The sequence below is a fragment of the Crocodylus siamensis genome, chromosome 1, assembly GCF_052110815.1.
Source record: "Crocodylus siamensis isolate JL-2025a chromosome 1, ASM5211081v1, whole genome shotgun sequence".
In the NCBI taxonomy this organism is placed as follows: Eukaryota; Metazoa; Chordata; order Crocodylia; family Crocodylidae; genus Crocodylus; species Crocodylus siamensis.
Window position 1 is genome coordinate 186,793,968 of NC_143395.1, and position 15,406 is coordinate 186,809,373.

The window sequence follows — 15,406 nt, forward strand, 5'->3', positions numbered from 1 at the left end:
GAACGCCTCCTGTTCTGCTCCCACTGGGAGCTACATACAGTCCTGTCTGCTCCCAGTGGGAGCTACACACAGTCCTGGTTTTAGATAGATTCTGCACAATTTGCCTCCAGATTTTTGGTGCATAGAGGCTGGAGTGGGTCATGTTTAAAAGCTTTTCTCTGCAACTATACAGGCTAGAAGTTACTTGTTTTTTACAAGGCTGGATCCACAACTGCTCCCTTTAATCCCGGCCTCTTGGTATTGTGGAAGGCTAGTCTGAGTTTTCTCTCTCATAAACCTCAACTCAGAAAGTGATGAAACTGAAATTTGAGGAATCTTTTATGCAGAAATGTACATGAAGTTCTGTGCACTCTTCTCTTCACACATTGACACAGAACTAAGTATGCCAGCAGCCCTACCAAAGCAAGTTAGGGACTTTAACACCAGTGAACAAAAATATCAGGGTATGTGTTCCCCCCATAAACTACGTTCCTTGCCTTTATATCTGTGACGCACAAAAAAGTGTAGCTTTAAAGTAATCCAGCCAGACATTCAACCAGTTATTTTCACATACCTAATTTAAATGCCTGATGTGTATTTAACACATGCAAGAGGTAGGCCTGTTTTACATGCAATAGCACATTCCCAACACTGAAATACATGTTGTACAGCAAATGAAAATTGTTTACTTATGGTCAGCCTAGTGGGCATAGTTGCATTAGCTAGATGATAACTATTTAGTTTGTTATGAATGGGGCATAGGAAAGCAAAGTTCATTAGGCTTCTCTTGATAAATTACATTGGAAGTGTTTTGGGCAGTCAGAAGTGTTATTTCTAAACGTTCAGGCTAGGACCAGAAGTTACATATAAGCCTGTTTAAAGTGATTAGAAACTGGTTTAAACTTGTGACAGAACAGAAGCTCAGTGAACATAAGCCAGTTTCAAAATGGCAGAAACTGGTTTAAGATAAACCTGGCTGAATGTAGTATCAAACTTGACTGATTTGGGTCAAACTGGTTTATGGATCTTCTGTCCCAAGTTCCTGGTTCATTTTAAATTAGAGTCCCCCAGCATCCCAGCATGCTTTCCAGCCCTGGGCTGGGCTGTGTTTCCTGCTCTAGAGAGAAGGGCTGGCCCTGCCCCTCTGCTTCCTAGCTGGAGCAGTGAGGACTGGCTGACAAGGGGATGGGGGGCAAGCCCAGCTGGGAATGCAGCTCAATCTATGGGGGGAAAGGGGAGCACTCCGCCCTGCCAGGCAAGCCCCAGCTGGGGTCTGGGGCCACGGAGGGGGGTTAAACGCCCCTTTCCCTGTGCAAACTTACTGCTGGCTGCAACTGTGGACTACAAATCCCAGAGGCACCTGGACGCAGGAAGAGGAAGTCATGAGCAACCCTAGAGTCCTGCTGCTATAATTCTGGACTGCAAATCCCAGAGACCTTGGGGGGCAACAGGAAGGGGAAGTAAACACACAGCCAAAGAGTCATGCTCTAGTATCTCCTGACTTCTGGCCTGAGCCACTGCAGGCATGTGTGTAGTGGCCCAGGTAAATGCCTTTCATTTCTGTTTCAATTTAATCTGTGCAGTTTAGACTAACTTAAAAAGACTGAATCAAGTTGGCCTCAGGCTTTTTGACTGTCTGTACCTAGCCTCAAGGATAACAACTCAGGCCCCCAAAGATGTGAGATTTTATAAAGAATGCATTTAGTTGGGCTTTATTGCCTTCCAGTTTCTGAGCCCAGGTGCCCTCAGTGTCTATTTGTAAGATTTTCCTCATAACCCTGTGCATTAGGAAAGATATTAAAAAAAAACTAAAGCTGAGCTTTTCACCTATTCATGTGCTGGGGTTTTAAAATAACATATTAGATTTCATAACATTTGAGATAAAAATGTAAGAATCGCCAAACCAAGACAGCAAGATATTTTCAAGCTTTGCTGACCCAGGAAATCCTCACTAGCTGTGGTGCTCAATTTCCAGGAGTGTGCAGACTGAAGTCAAGTCAATGACCCTGCCTTCTGCATGGTCACTGGAGCTGGGCTGGCAAAAGGTGGTTTACACTGCAAAAGGAGGTGGGTTTTGACAGCGATTCCCTCAGAGCTACCAGAAGCACTGTGCAGTTCTTCATTTGACCTACTCTTTCCATGGTTGACTGTGATTAAAGCCACATTTCACTCTAGATGTATCCTAAGTGACCAACTATTAGCCAACAGATGAGACACTTAACAGATATTAAATAGTTTCAGAAAGCAGTGATATTATTTGTGTTGAGTTTTGTTTTGTTTTTTGGTTACCATAAATTACATTACTGTAGAAACAGTTGGCATAAAAATGATTTATGCAGGCAGTTATGGATGACTCTTAAAAGAAACATCTTTTCTCTTCATTTTTATTTAACAGGATACAGCATACTCTTATAGTGAGAAAAATAAATGCAACCCAAGATCGAAAGTCTTACCCCATGCATTACATATTTATAACTTTGAATAAGACTACACAGTAGTTCAAAGGCTATTAATGTTACTGGCAAGTATAAAAGTAATTTCAGGTAGAAAGAATTTCAAAGCATATACCATGTTATCGCTAAATGTTTCACAACCCCTCTCCAGCCCCTTGGCAATCATGCCCTTTACCCAAGCCGGTTCTTAGTGGAAAAAAAAAAAAAAACCCCAAAAAACAAGCAAACCCCACAATTTATTGTAAAAACAACTACAATAAGAAAGAAGAAAGATTCTCCATGTTCAGTCAGGGTTTCCAGGTGTCTATGCATCAGTTTGTCTTGGTAGCAGCCTGGAGGTGACCCATCCATATAAAGCACTACTCACAGAAAAAGTCAATGTCCTGAAAAATACAGTTGTTACAAAAATAAGTGGACCTTTAGCCAGGCAACCATACAATTTAACTCCATACAATCAGAGTTCAAAATATATTTTTTCAAGGAAGTTATACAAGGAAAAAAAACAAGTGTTGAATATCTACTGCATGCATAATACAACTGTTCTCAGTACTATACTACTTGAAGAAAGGACCTTTGCTACACCACCTCTGATACCAGAGCTCAAATTCAGCACTGCTGTTGGAATGACTAAACCTCGTATCTCCAATTTAAAATGAATTACACAATACAGGATTCTCTCTCAAATTCATTTATACGTCAAGTCCCTAGTTCTCTTTTTGGTCTGTATCTTTGTGTTGGTAAATGGAATTAATACAAAGTCTTGATTAAACACCTGATCCTTGTTGTTAAAATTACCATGCGCTACAGGGAAATGAGGTTTCAAATGGGTTAAGAATTAGGTTAATTTCTAATAGGGAAAAACTGCATGGGTTTTGGAAGGCAGATGCTCAAAATTAAATTTGAAAGCCGAAGTCCCTTCATTCTTCCAGCACTGGGGAGACTATTACAGAAATACAGAATATTTCTTTTACCCTTCTTTGTGATGAGATCTGCATGGGAGATGTGAAGTTAAGTTTGTTCCTTTTGGGAAACAATAAGTGCAAAGCTCAAACTGTACAATGTAGCTGGACTAACCCTTACTTTGCATTCAAAATAAGGCAGATCCAGTACAGATGCATTTCCAAGAGCAGGAGGCACCAAATTACTTCTGAGCAGATGTCTCATATCACACATGGGAAAGCCAACTATTTGCTGGGTAGTCAGTGTAAGGTCAGATACACAATCCCTAAATATATTGCTGCACTAAGTTATAATGCTGCATAACTAGTTGCTTGGGCTGCACGAAGCTTTGGTAGCCGATTCAATTTGAAGCAGATTTGGTCCGATTCAGCGGCTGAATCTCTGAATCCGAATTGTATTGGGAGACCTATTAAAAAGGTCCGAATCGAATTGGAAGCCTCAGAATCAATTCAGAAAGGTTCAGCACTGATGCAGAGATTCGGCCATAGACTTGGCAGCAGTCCTCAGTGATACTGGACACAGCTGCTTCCAGCTGGTAAGTTTGTTGCGGTGGACGGAGGGGGGAGGGAAGAGGTGTGGCAGGGGGGAGCAGATCAACACCCCCACAGTGAGGGAGGGATTGGGGCTGGGACAAGTGGGGAGCATGGGACTCTAGGAGGGGGGCTTCTGCCACTGCACACTGCTATGCAACACCCATCTGGGAGCTGCTCTTCCAGTGGCTCCTCTGGCAGCTCTTGCTATTGGTCCGGGAGGGCATAGGAATAGACATGTGCCCCGATCTGCGTGGGAAGGGCTGGGCCAGGCTGTGCTAGCCCTAGCTGCCCACCACTGGGCTGCACTCCTTGGGGCAGATGGAGCCAGACCTACACTCTGGGTGGCAAGCCCCAGCCTCAGCCCTGGCTCCACCTGCCCTGCAGAGCACAGTGGAGCAGCGGCTATGGGGGGCTGCACTCACCCTAAAATTCCCCATAGCCCCTGCTGCTGGGCCCACACTAATCTGGGTGCACGCACTCGCCCACATGCCCTGCTGCTGCTTGCCCAGATGAGGCAGGGTAGAACGAAGCTGCAGCTTGTCCAAGAGATGCAGGGAGACTGGAGTGGCTTCCACTGCTGAACACTGCTTGTCTGAGGCAAATCACTGGCACCATCCCGCACCTCCCAGCTCCGGCTGGGTGAGTGGCGGGAGGGCATAGGCCCCACTCCCAGCACCTTCCACCTGAAGCGAACCACGCCTGCATTGCGCCCCACCCCCTCCACCTCAGTTGCGCAAGCAGCACCAGGGAATAGCTGCCGCTCCCAGCACCCCCCAGTTGGACAAGCAGCGGGGCAGAGCCCCTGCTGCCAGTGCCTTCTGCTGCCCATCCAAAGTGCAGTCTGGCCCAGCCCACCCTGTGCAGATCTGGGGGCACACGCCTGCTCCCATGCTCTCCCAGACTGGTGGCAAGAGCTGCCAGAGGAGCCACCGGAAGAGTTGCTCCTGGACCAGTGGTGCAGTGGTGAAAGCCCCCCTCCCTGAGTCCCATGCCCCCCTGCCCCAGCTGGGCAGCTTGTCCCAGCCCCAACTCCCATCCCTCCCCCGCTGTGGGGGCATTGATCTTCCCCAACACACCATTGCCCTTCCCTCTCTGCCCACCACAGCAGACTTACCAGCTGGAGCCAGCCGTGTCCAGTGTTGTCGAGGACTGCTGCCTGTTTAGTTTATGGCCGAATCGGGACAGTGATTTGAATGACCGAATTGAAATCACTGTCCCTCCAAATCGGCCGAATCCAAATCTGAAGCATGTACTTGCTGTTTTGCACTGGCTTACTAGTTGCCATATTTGTCTGGGTATTGTCTGCAGTGCAGTTTTGAAATAGGAGGACTCATCACCTTTACTTGCAATAAGATGAATTAGATGTACTTGACTACTAATGGGTTTCAAGAGCTCTGTCAATTATATTGAACAAGTAGAAGTAGGGGAATAGCAGCAATAGTAAAATGACATCGTATAGGCCCTTATTTGCTACTTCTATAGGAAATCTTGATTTCTAGTTCTTCATTATTTTTTAGCTCTATTAAAGACCTAAAATATGCTTATATAAAAGGGGAAGGGGGGCGGGGTCAAGGTGCAGATAGCATTAACCCCCTAGACAATTTCCTCCTCTTGGGAGGGAACAACTACTTGGGAGTGCTGCATTCACACAACCCTACACAGATCAAGCTTGGCTGTTTTTCCAACATTTAACCAACACTTAACCAACACCCGGCACTTAGTCTCCCATGTGCACAACATCAACATAGCAACTGGTGCCACTTGGAGAATTAAAGGGCTGGAGGATACTCCTATATTATAGTCAGCTTCTGCCAATCAATTCAAGGCCTGCCCTGCCACATGCAGACTGCTGTGGATCAACACCTGATTCAACACAAGTGTTCTGGCAAAATGTTAACCTACAGTTATTGAGTATTTTAGATGCTTCCTATAGTAAACAAGGACTAGATTTTCTTCTTCTAAGACTTTGAGTCTGCTTCTCTTTTGTTCTTTCATTTACTATGACTCAATAGTGGTTTCAAGGTATCAAGCCAAACTCTGCCCCAGTCTAACCTTAGTGCAGTGCCACTGGAGATGTCACTGTTTTACTAAACAGGAGTGTGCTCTTTTATAAATTCCTACAGAATGCATCTGCTGTCAAGGTCAGAATTGCAGTGCAACTAGTCAAAGAATCTACCTATAAGAATAGTTCCTGTGTCTTTGCACAGAAGTACATTTGTTAATGAAGTGTGTCTGATAACAAAAACATAAAAAGATTAAAACTATGTATGTTTGAAGAGGATTTTCAACTACTTTACTATGTAAATGGAGTCATGCACTAAAACAGAACACATTCTGATATTCACAATTAATGAAAGTAATGACTAGAAACCTGTCCACTGAAGGACATTCCAAGGTATTAAAGCAAGAGAAAGAGAGCATGAGCACAAGAGACTGACTGATTATTGGAAAGGCAGCCTCTTGAAGCTAACACATTGGCTATTGAGAAAGCCCCCCCCGCCCCTTTGTATAAGCAGATTTCAGGTCTTTAATAGAGCTAAAAATAATGAACTAGAAATCATGAAATGCTACAGTTCTCAGATTTTAACAAAACAGAAAGAAATGTTTAAAAAAGTTTGGCTGTTTCAAAACAAACACCTGAATATGTTTCCAATCACTTTTTAATTTTCCATTTAAAAGATGTGCCAATAACTTCCTTGTATAAGCAAGTAAACACTACCGAGGAAGCAGACTATATGAAGTCTTTAAAATTAACCAGGACTTTCCTTTTTTGGTTTGACTAAACAGAAAAGCTCTTAGTTTAAAACAAATAAGGAAAAAATCCCCTTTGATGGTAAAAAGTTGGAAACGCTTGAATTGTAAAAAAGGTGACATTTCACAAGGAATTGTTAGGGGCTTATTCATGCTCCTATTGAAGGAAGTGACAAAAGTCATTCTGATCTCTATACTCCTCACTCTACTTATCAGGAGAAATACTGTACAACAGAGCAGAAATACTGTATAAGACAGATGGCCTCTGTATACCTTGTTAAGGCAGAATGGTCAGAACCTCCTGCTATGCTGCAAGCAAGTTTCCTTTGGTTTGCAGGAACAATAAAGATCCTGCTATACACTGGCAATGCTTTGTATAAAGTTCGTTGTGCGAACCTACAGCCATTCAAGTCAACAGGAGTCCTTCCATTGACAAGCCCCATCTGGAGCATTTAACAGTGCCTAAATGCTTGTAGGATCAGAGTTGAAGTTATGATTTCAATGGATTTCACCTCAGTAAGGACACAGCGGGATCAGATACCCAAACAGCTGTGTAACATTACTGTTACAGCCAACAAGCCTTTGTTGTACTGCCACAGCCATGATTTGCTGTTATAATGAAGTTGCATCACATACCTGAGTGTATTTATAGAACCAGCTGGCCTTTCACAGACCCCTTACCGTTGTAAGAATGGTTTTATTTGCTTTTTGATAGACATGCTGCTCCGAGACTAAACTGCTAGGGAAGTAACCAACAGTCCCCATCTGGTCTTCATACTGCTCACCGTAAACCTTTAGAGCAAGGGAAGGCATGAATTAGATGCATTAAAGCAGCACTTATCAAGTTTGAACTCATTTATGCATTTATCAAAAAGAACTATAGACACTCTTCCTTACTTTGGGTTTTTGGGGCCTTTGGATTTTGAACTATCTGATGAGCTGGCACACGATGTGATAAAAGCAAATACAAGCCAGAACACGCATGCATATGGCTCCTATAGATTGTACTTGGAATATATTATTTCTCAAATCTTCCTTATAAAAAGGGGAAATGCTGTTTTATTCTTTTTAAAATGTAAAGTTAGCATTAAGACAATGACCCACTGTGATCAAGGCATCTATTCTGATTTAGATAACTAAATTCTCATCTGTGTATCCCAATAGCTGGCAGCAAAAAGAATAGAACTTGGTGTAATTGCTTCACCATATTCATTCTATCACAGATTCACAGTCTATTCCAAAGTCTGGTCACACGAAAAGTGAAGATGTTTTCCCTCAAGTATTTTCTTATTTTTATATGCTTTCTCCTCACCATAAACATTCTGAACACTGCAGAACTTGGATTCCTGCATTTTAAAAAAGATCTCAGATGTAATGACTTGAATTATTTTCAATATTAAAATTCACTTAATAAAACTAAGCAAAACAAAATGCAAAAACAAAAACAAACCACATACGCACACACACACTACAAGCTACCCAGAGGTAGATTAATACTTTTATACAGAAGAATCTTACACTGCCAGCCCAGAATTCTCCAGCTCCTTTTTCTTTCACTAGTTTTGAATAAACATAAATCAGCTGCCCTTTTTTAATATTAATGAACCTGCAGTCTGGTGCATTGTAATCATCTTCTGCTCTGGCAAGGGAAATAGTGTCTGTAAAGAAAGAAAAAAGCAGATGAATTGTAGAAGAGTATATATTATAATAACTGTACAAATACAACCACAGTATGCTGAAAGTAATCACAGAAAAGCCTGCCAGACTGCAAACAGAGATTAAATCTATACTAGAGACTATTTCACTTCATCAAAATGTTTGCTGCAATGGTGAGTAGTAAAAGTTTTTTTATTACTTTTCCTTGAAAAGTAATATTTGAGTGAATTTTGGAACAAAGCCCTTAAGAAGATTCACTGTGGAAAACCCACATGCAAAACTAATTTCCAACTTCATGGGGGCTGGGGGTTTGGTTTTTTTTGTTTTAAGGTGCAAGACCAATTTTACACAAAAAAGTTAACACTCAGCTTATTCTTGCATTTTTTCCATACTATTTTACGCAGATGACTCATTTACCTTCGCTGACATATTTTACTAGAGTATAAATATAAATACTTACAGACACAGTCATCATCAGCGCATAGCTTCTTGCTTGCAAGTTTGTCCATAAAAGTCCCGGTCACAACAGGATACGTAAACCCGAGGCATAAAAGCAGTATGATTACATAAACAGTGGGTGCCATTTTCTTGCAAAGCTCTTTCTGAGACTTCTCTCACAAATGTGTCAGGTCCAGTAATCCTTATCTTTTATGGAAAAAGCTAACCATCTGTAAAAACATGTCTGACCAATGGGAATAGATTAGGGCAACATTCCACTGCTTTAAGAGAAACCACGGGCTCCAGGGGATCCTCAGGTTGTATTTACCTTTCTTTCCAAAGCCCCTTTGTAGCACTGCTTCAATAAACTGCTGTATTACCCAGACATTCTACGTTTTCCTGTAATCTTCCATTAAGTGTAATATTCTGAACATGACCCCAGGCAAAATTATCTGAGAATGAAAAACAGAGCAGTCCCACTATGCAGCAAATGAAGTCACATTCTTTTAAAATCTGGATTCCCATGAAATGCAGAAAGCATAACAAACCATCCTAGATTATGAGTTCTCTGGGGCAGACGCTGCTCCAGTGTTGTTTATAAAGGACACCAACATCCTAAGGTGCTTCTGCAAATGTACACAGACCAAGCAGGAGTCCCACATAGCTGAGCCCCAGCGAAATGCTTTGCAAGTCAACAAATTAAAAACTGTGAAGTTTACAGTTCAGGGACTGGACACTTGTAGCACAACCTGGGTTTTAATGCCTTGTTAGAGTCCAAACATATTATTCATGTTATGCCCAGATTCTTTCCACATAAGTCTAGTTTATGCAGCCCGACTCAGGCTGAAGAGATTTTGAACACAAGGCTCTGAACAGCCTCGCACACTGACTTGTAAACACCCCCTTATCCTCAGAAGATGACATTTTAAGTTATCACCCAGCCACCACATGGGAAGAAAAGGCAGGGGATAGTTAGGAAAAAGGGGGTGAGGGATGAAATACTTGATGTCATAGCACCAACTCCTGGGAGCAAACAGTTCTTAAGTTATGGAAAGCTAGGGCAGTTCAGTACTTGTATGCGACCATGTGACCTAGGTGCATCAGATAGCGGTGTGACAAGTTACCAAGTGGCACTCTTGAAAGCAATGGCCCAGGGAGCTTCTACTGCTGATAGACAGGCCATCTTTCAGATAGTCTGTTCTACTCCTTGTCTTCTATTAAAAATGTTACAGCCATTTCTGTAAATGTAACAGGAATGCCAACCCAGTGCCCTCATTACATTACAGTTAGGTTAATTACATCCTTTCTAGTTGGTCCAGCCTATTGACACTCACTTTGCCTTACAAGCTAACTTTGTATCTGGTTGCTATTTGGAACAACCTCCAGAAAGACAACCCGTTTCTAAATCAGGTATGCACAATGAAGTGGTCCAAAATTCCAGAGCACATGGAAGGTTCCCATGCATACTAGGGGTGCACAAATAGAGATTTTGGGGGCTGATACCGGTAGCTGATTTTTAAGGAAGCATATTGGCTGATACTGATCCGATTTCCAGTACAGCTGCACACAACTCGTAAGTCTGTTGTGCTGGACAGGGAAGCGGGGAAGGAAGGGGCATGCGGTGGAGCAGATCAACGCCCCCCACTGTAAGGGACAGGCACTGCTCAGCTGGGGTGGGGCAAGCGCAGGATGGAGCCACGGCTTGTTGTGGGGTGAGGGGCAGCTACTTCTGCTGCATGCACCCTGGAAGGGGAGGGGCGTGTACCCCTGGATCTATGCAGGGTGGGCAGGCAGGCTGCAGCTGTGGCTTGGTACTGGGGCTGCACTGCTTCATTAAACTGCTGTATTACCCAGGCATTCTATGTTTTCCTGTAATCTTCCATTAAGTGTAATATTCTGAACATGACCCCAGGCAAAATTATCTGAGAATGAAAAACAGAGCAGTCCCACTATGCAACAAATGAAGTCACATTCTTTTAAAATCTGGATTCCCATGAAATGCAGAAAGCATAACAAACCATCCTAGATTATGAGTCCAGTGTCAGAACTGCAGAACCTACAATGTCCTCTCCTTTAAAATACAAAACAAGAGGCACTCAGGCACTCAAATGTTAACAGCAAGCACACATAGTCCATATGTAACCCTTGGCATCAGTGATCCCTCACAGTCGAGGATGATCACTCCCACAAAAGTCAAGTAAAGGGTTGTAGATGAGTCCATTGATGGCTAACAAGACTGATCCTAGAGCTGCAGACTCTTTGGCAAACACCATAGGTGATGGTTAAAAGGGAGGGGTTGGACCATGGATTTCTCAGTCTTGTTTCCTTTCCTTCAGTTTGTCATTTTTCTGCCTCCACGGCAATAGTTTTTCCTCAAAGTAAGATGTAACTTCTCTCACAAGGTATCATCATGTAGCCTTGTTCCAGGCCAGTTTTTCCTCAATTTCTGATGTCAATGCCACACTTAATGGTTGCCTTGAGTGTGTCCTTGAAGAGTTAGGAGTATAGCAGCTGGTTTTGGTAAATGCGCATCAGGCATGCACACGCAGTGCCCTGTCCACTGCAGCTGATGTTGAGTAATGAACACTTCCATAATGGTGATGTTAGTGTCAGTGAGGACACTGGCATTTGTGCAATGATATACCCACTTTATGACAAGGATCTTCTGGAGGTAGCGCTGGTAACGGTGTTCCAGGCTTTTCAGGTGGTCCCAGTAGGTCACCCAAGCTTCACAGCCATAGAGAAGCCACAGCCTTATACAGTAGGAGCTTTGTGCAAGTCAAGATGTTGTGATCATCGAACACATAACAATTCAGCCTTCCAAAAGGCAGAGCTGGTACATCAGGTCCCATACTGGATGTCCTCGATGTTGGCCTTCTTTGAGAGATGGCTGCCGAAGTATGGAAAGTATTCCAAATTCTCCAGCTCCTGGCTGTCAACAAGGCTCTTTGCCAGGGAGAAGAGGAAGGGTGGACTGGCCTGGAGCAGGCTAATGAAGCACCTTTGTTTTTCTGATGTTAGGAGCCAGTCCCAAGCACTGGTATACTTGAGAGAAACAATTAAGTACTGCTTGTAGGTCCTCCCACTTATGTGCAATGACAGCACAATCATCAGCTCCACAAAAATAACTTTGGTTTTGGCATGGAAGCAAGAACGACTGAAGAGGTCCCCATCCATCCTGTATTCAATGCCAATGCCATTGGGCAGTTGGTCATGGATAAGCATCTTGTTGACTGCAAGAAAAATAGAAAACAAAATTGGTGTGATCACATAGCCTTGCCTGATGCCAGTTCAAATGGCAAAGGCCTCTGTAGCAGAGCCACTGCATAGGATGGAAGGAATTATCTGGTCATGAACGAGTCTTAGAATGGTGATTAATTTCCCTGGGCAGCCAAACTTTGATAAGATCTTTCATACAGCCTCACTGTTAAGAGTCAAAAACTCTGGTCAAATCAATAAAGGCCATATACAGTTCCTGGTGTTGTTTTTGGCATTTTTCCTGGATCTGCCAGGCTGGAAACAAACAAATAAACAAACTCCATGAAGCCTCAATGGTCTAAAGCTGCACTGAGACTCTGTAAGGATTTCCCTCGGCAGGAGGACGCAATCAGTTCAGCAGAATGAGTGAGGATCTTTCCAGCGATGGAGAGGAGGGCAATACTTCAAAAGTTTCCACAGGCAGACTTCTCTCTTTTTAAAAAATGCGACAATATTGGCATTGCTTAGGTCAGCAGGAATTTCCTCCATGTTCCACATTTTCAGAAAGTGTGAAGCTTGTTGGTCCACACACTGTTGTGGTCATAGTTTCCCCACCAACTTTGAAGACCTTCACTGGTATGCCATCAGGGCCAGATGCTTTGTTGTTCTTCAGCCATCTCATCACCACCTGGTGGACTTCTTCAGAGGTTGATGGACTAGCAAATGCTTCACTTACTGGATGCTGTGGGATCGATTTGATGGCTTCATCAATCACTGTCAACTCTTGGTTTATGAGCTTTTGGTAGTGCTCCTTCCGGCAGTTTTTGATGGACCCATCTTTGAGGACTGTACTGCCGTGTTGTGTTTTAAGCAGGGTGAGTACACAAAAGTTTTGTCCATACACAGCCTTCATTACACTAAAGAAGTTCCACATGTCATGATTGTCAAATTGTTGGATTTCTTTTACCTTCTGTTCCATTTTGTTTTGTTTTTTTTGGGAGTCCATCAAGGTCAGAATAAAACTGCTGTGTCTGTTCTTCCTCAGCATCAAGTGTTGGGGCAGTTGCACTGACAACACAGCAAACAAATTGTTGGTCAGTTGGGGGCAGAGTCATGAGACACTCGTTAATGCCAACAGGAGATTCGGTCATTAGGGTAATAATTTGGTTCTTAATGGCAAAAGCAATGCTATGTATTCCCACTGTTTGCAAGTTTTCCTCTCCAAAAGAATGAATAGCCACTCTTCTCCCTCACATGGCTTTCGTCTACATGTTTGGTCTTGCTGAAAGCAACAATATCAATGCCATCACCCAAGAACTCTTGCAATACAATGGCTGTTCTATGTCCAGGTCTATCACTGCTTGGGTCATCATCTAGTAGGGTACGTACATTCCAGGACACAAAAGACATTTGCATTTCAATTGCAATCTGAGCAAGTCACCTGGAAGCAGCTATCCAATAAGGTAAGATAAAGTGGTGCAGCCTGTGTTTGGGACACTGTTTGTAGTCCCCTCCCTGTGCAGGGTGAGCAGAGGGGATCCTAAGGACTGCTCACCTCACAATCATAGTTACTAAATCACACCCTGTCCCATTCCAAGGATGAAGCGACCAACAGGTAACCACTGCCTGCATATGGTTCTGTGACCAGGGACTCTAGGCAATCACTTCATCTGTCCCTGTTCCCACTCCTCCATTGCCTCAGGACTTGGTAGAGGTTATGGGTACTGACAATTGGTTTCATAGATTTCATAGACAGAGATCAGGGCTGGAAGGGACCTCGGGAGATCATCGAGTCCAGTCCCCCGCCCAAAGGGCAGGAAGTCAGCTGGGGTCATAGGATCCCAGCAAGATAAGCATCCAATTTATTCTTGAAGGTGTTCAGTGTAGGTGCTTGAACCACCTCCGCTGGCAGACTGTTCCAGACCTTGGGGGCTCGGACAGTAAAGAAATTCTTCCTTATGTCCAGCCTGAAACGGTCTTGCAGGAGTTTATGACCGTTCGACCTAGTTATCCCTTGGGGTGCTCTGGTGAACAAATGTTCCCCCAGATCCTGGTGGTCACCCCTCATAAACTTGTAGGTGGCCATCAGATCACCCCTGAGCCTGCGCTTTTCCAGGCTAAAGAGTCCCATGGCTCTCAGCGTGTCATCGTAAGATCTGTTTTCCTGACCTCTGATCATGCGCGTGGCTCTCCTCTGGACTCTCTCAAGCTTCTCCACATCCTTTTTGAATTGCGGAGCCCAAAACTGGACGCAGTACTCCAGCTGCGGCCTCACCAAGGCCGAGTACAAGGGGAGAATGATGTCCTGGGATTTGCTTGAGAAGCATCTATGGATGCAAGCCAGCGTTTTGGTCGCTTTACTAGCTGCAGCATCGCATTGCAGGCTCATGTTCATCTTGTGGTCAATGATGACCCCCAAGTCTCTTTCTTCTGTAGTGCTATCCAACGTAGCACTGCTGAGCCTATAAGGATGCTGCAGGTTTTTCCTCCCAAGGTGGAGAACCTTGCATTTTTCACTGTTAAACACCATCAGGTTCTTGTCTGCCCATTTGCTGAGCTTGTCCAGGTCAGCCTGGATCACCCGCCTATCTTCGGGCGCGGATGCTTTGCCCCAAAGTTTGGTGTCATCGGCGAACTTGGCCAGTCTACTCCTGACTCCAATGTCCACATCATTAATGAAGATGCTGAACAGGATGGGTCCCAGGACAGAGCCTTGGGGGACCCCACTGGTCACAGGGCACCACGATGAGTGACTGCCATTAATCACAACCCTCTGGGTCCGACCACAGAGCCAGTTTCCCAGCCAGCGGACCGTGGTGGAGCCAAGGCCACAACTGGGCAGTTTGGCCAAGAGGTGATCATGGGATACCAGATCAAAAGCTTTTTTGAAGTCAAGATATATGACATCAACCTCTTCTCCCTCATCCAGGTGATAGATCACCTGGTCATAGAAGGAAATGAGATTGGTCAAACAAGACCTACCCACAACAAACCCATGCTGGCTATCCCTTAGAATGTAAGCCTGGGCCAGTCCATCAAGGATGGCCTCCTTAATAAACTTTTCTAAGATCTTCCCCAGGATAGAAGTCAGGCTAATGGACCTGTAGTTAGCCGGATCCACTCTCCTCCCTTTCTTGAAGATCGGCACCACACTGGCCTTCTTCCAGTCTTCAGGCACTACACCAGAGCGCCAGGAGTTTCCAAAGATCCGTGCCAGGGGCTGGGCTATGACGCTCGCCAGCTCCTTGAGTACCCTGGGGTGCAGATTGTCAGGGCTGGCTGACTTGAAGGTATCCAGCTTCTCAAGGTGTTCCTTCACGAGGTCAGCATTGATGGAGGGTAGGGGATCCCCATCACCCGGATCTCCCTGTCCCATAGCAGGCATGGGCGTCCCATGGGACTGATGAAAGACTGATGCAAAGTACCTATTTAATAGGT

At 44.3% G+C, this 15,406-nt stretch overlaps 1 protein-coding gene across 1 annotated transcript; it reads right to left on the reverse strand.

Moving 5' to 3' along the window:
- Positions 1–2,329: 2,329 nt before the first annotated feature.
- On the reverse strand, positions 2,330–9,299 carry OTOR (otoraplin). Its single transcript, XM_090051093.1, has 4 exons — positions 8,793–9,299; positions 8,195–8,334; positions 7,358–7,468; positions 2,330–2,815 (listed from the first exon to the last, which is right to left on the reverse strand). The coding sequence occupies exons 1-4, from the start codon at positions 8,914–8,916 to the stop codon at positions 2,792–2,794; spliced, it is 399 nt and encodes a 132-aa protein (XP_089907219.1). The 5' UTR covers positions 8,917–9,299; the 3' UTR covers positions 2,330–2,791.
- Positions 9,300–15,406: the final 6,107 nt, after the last annotated feature.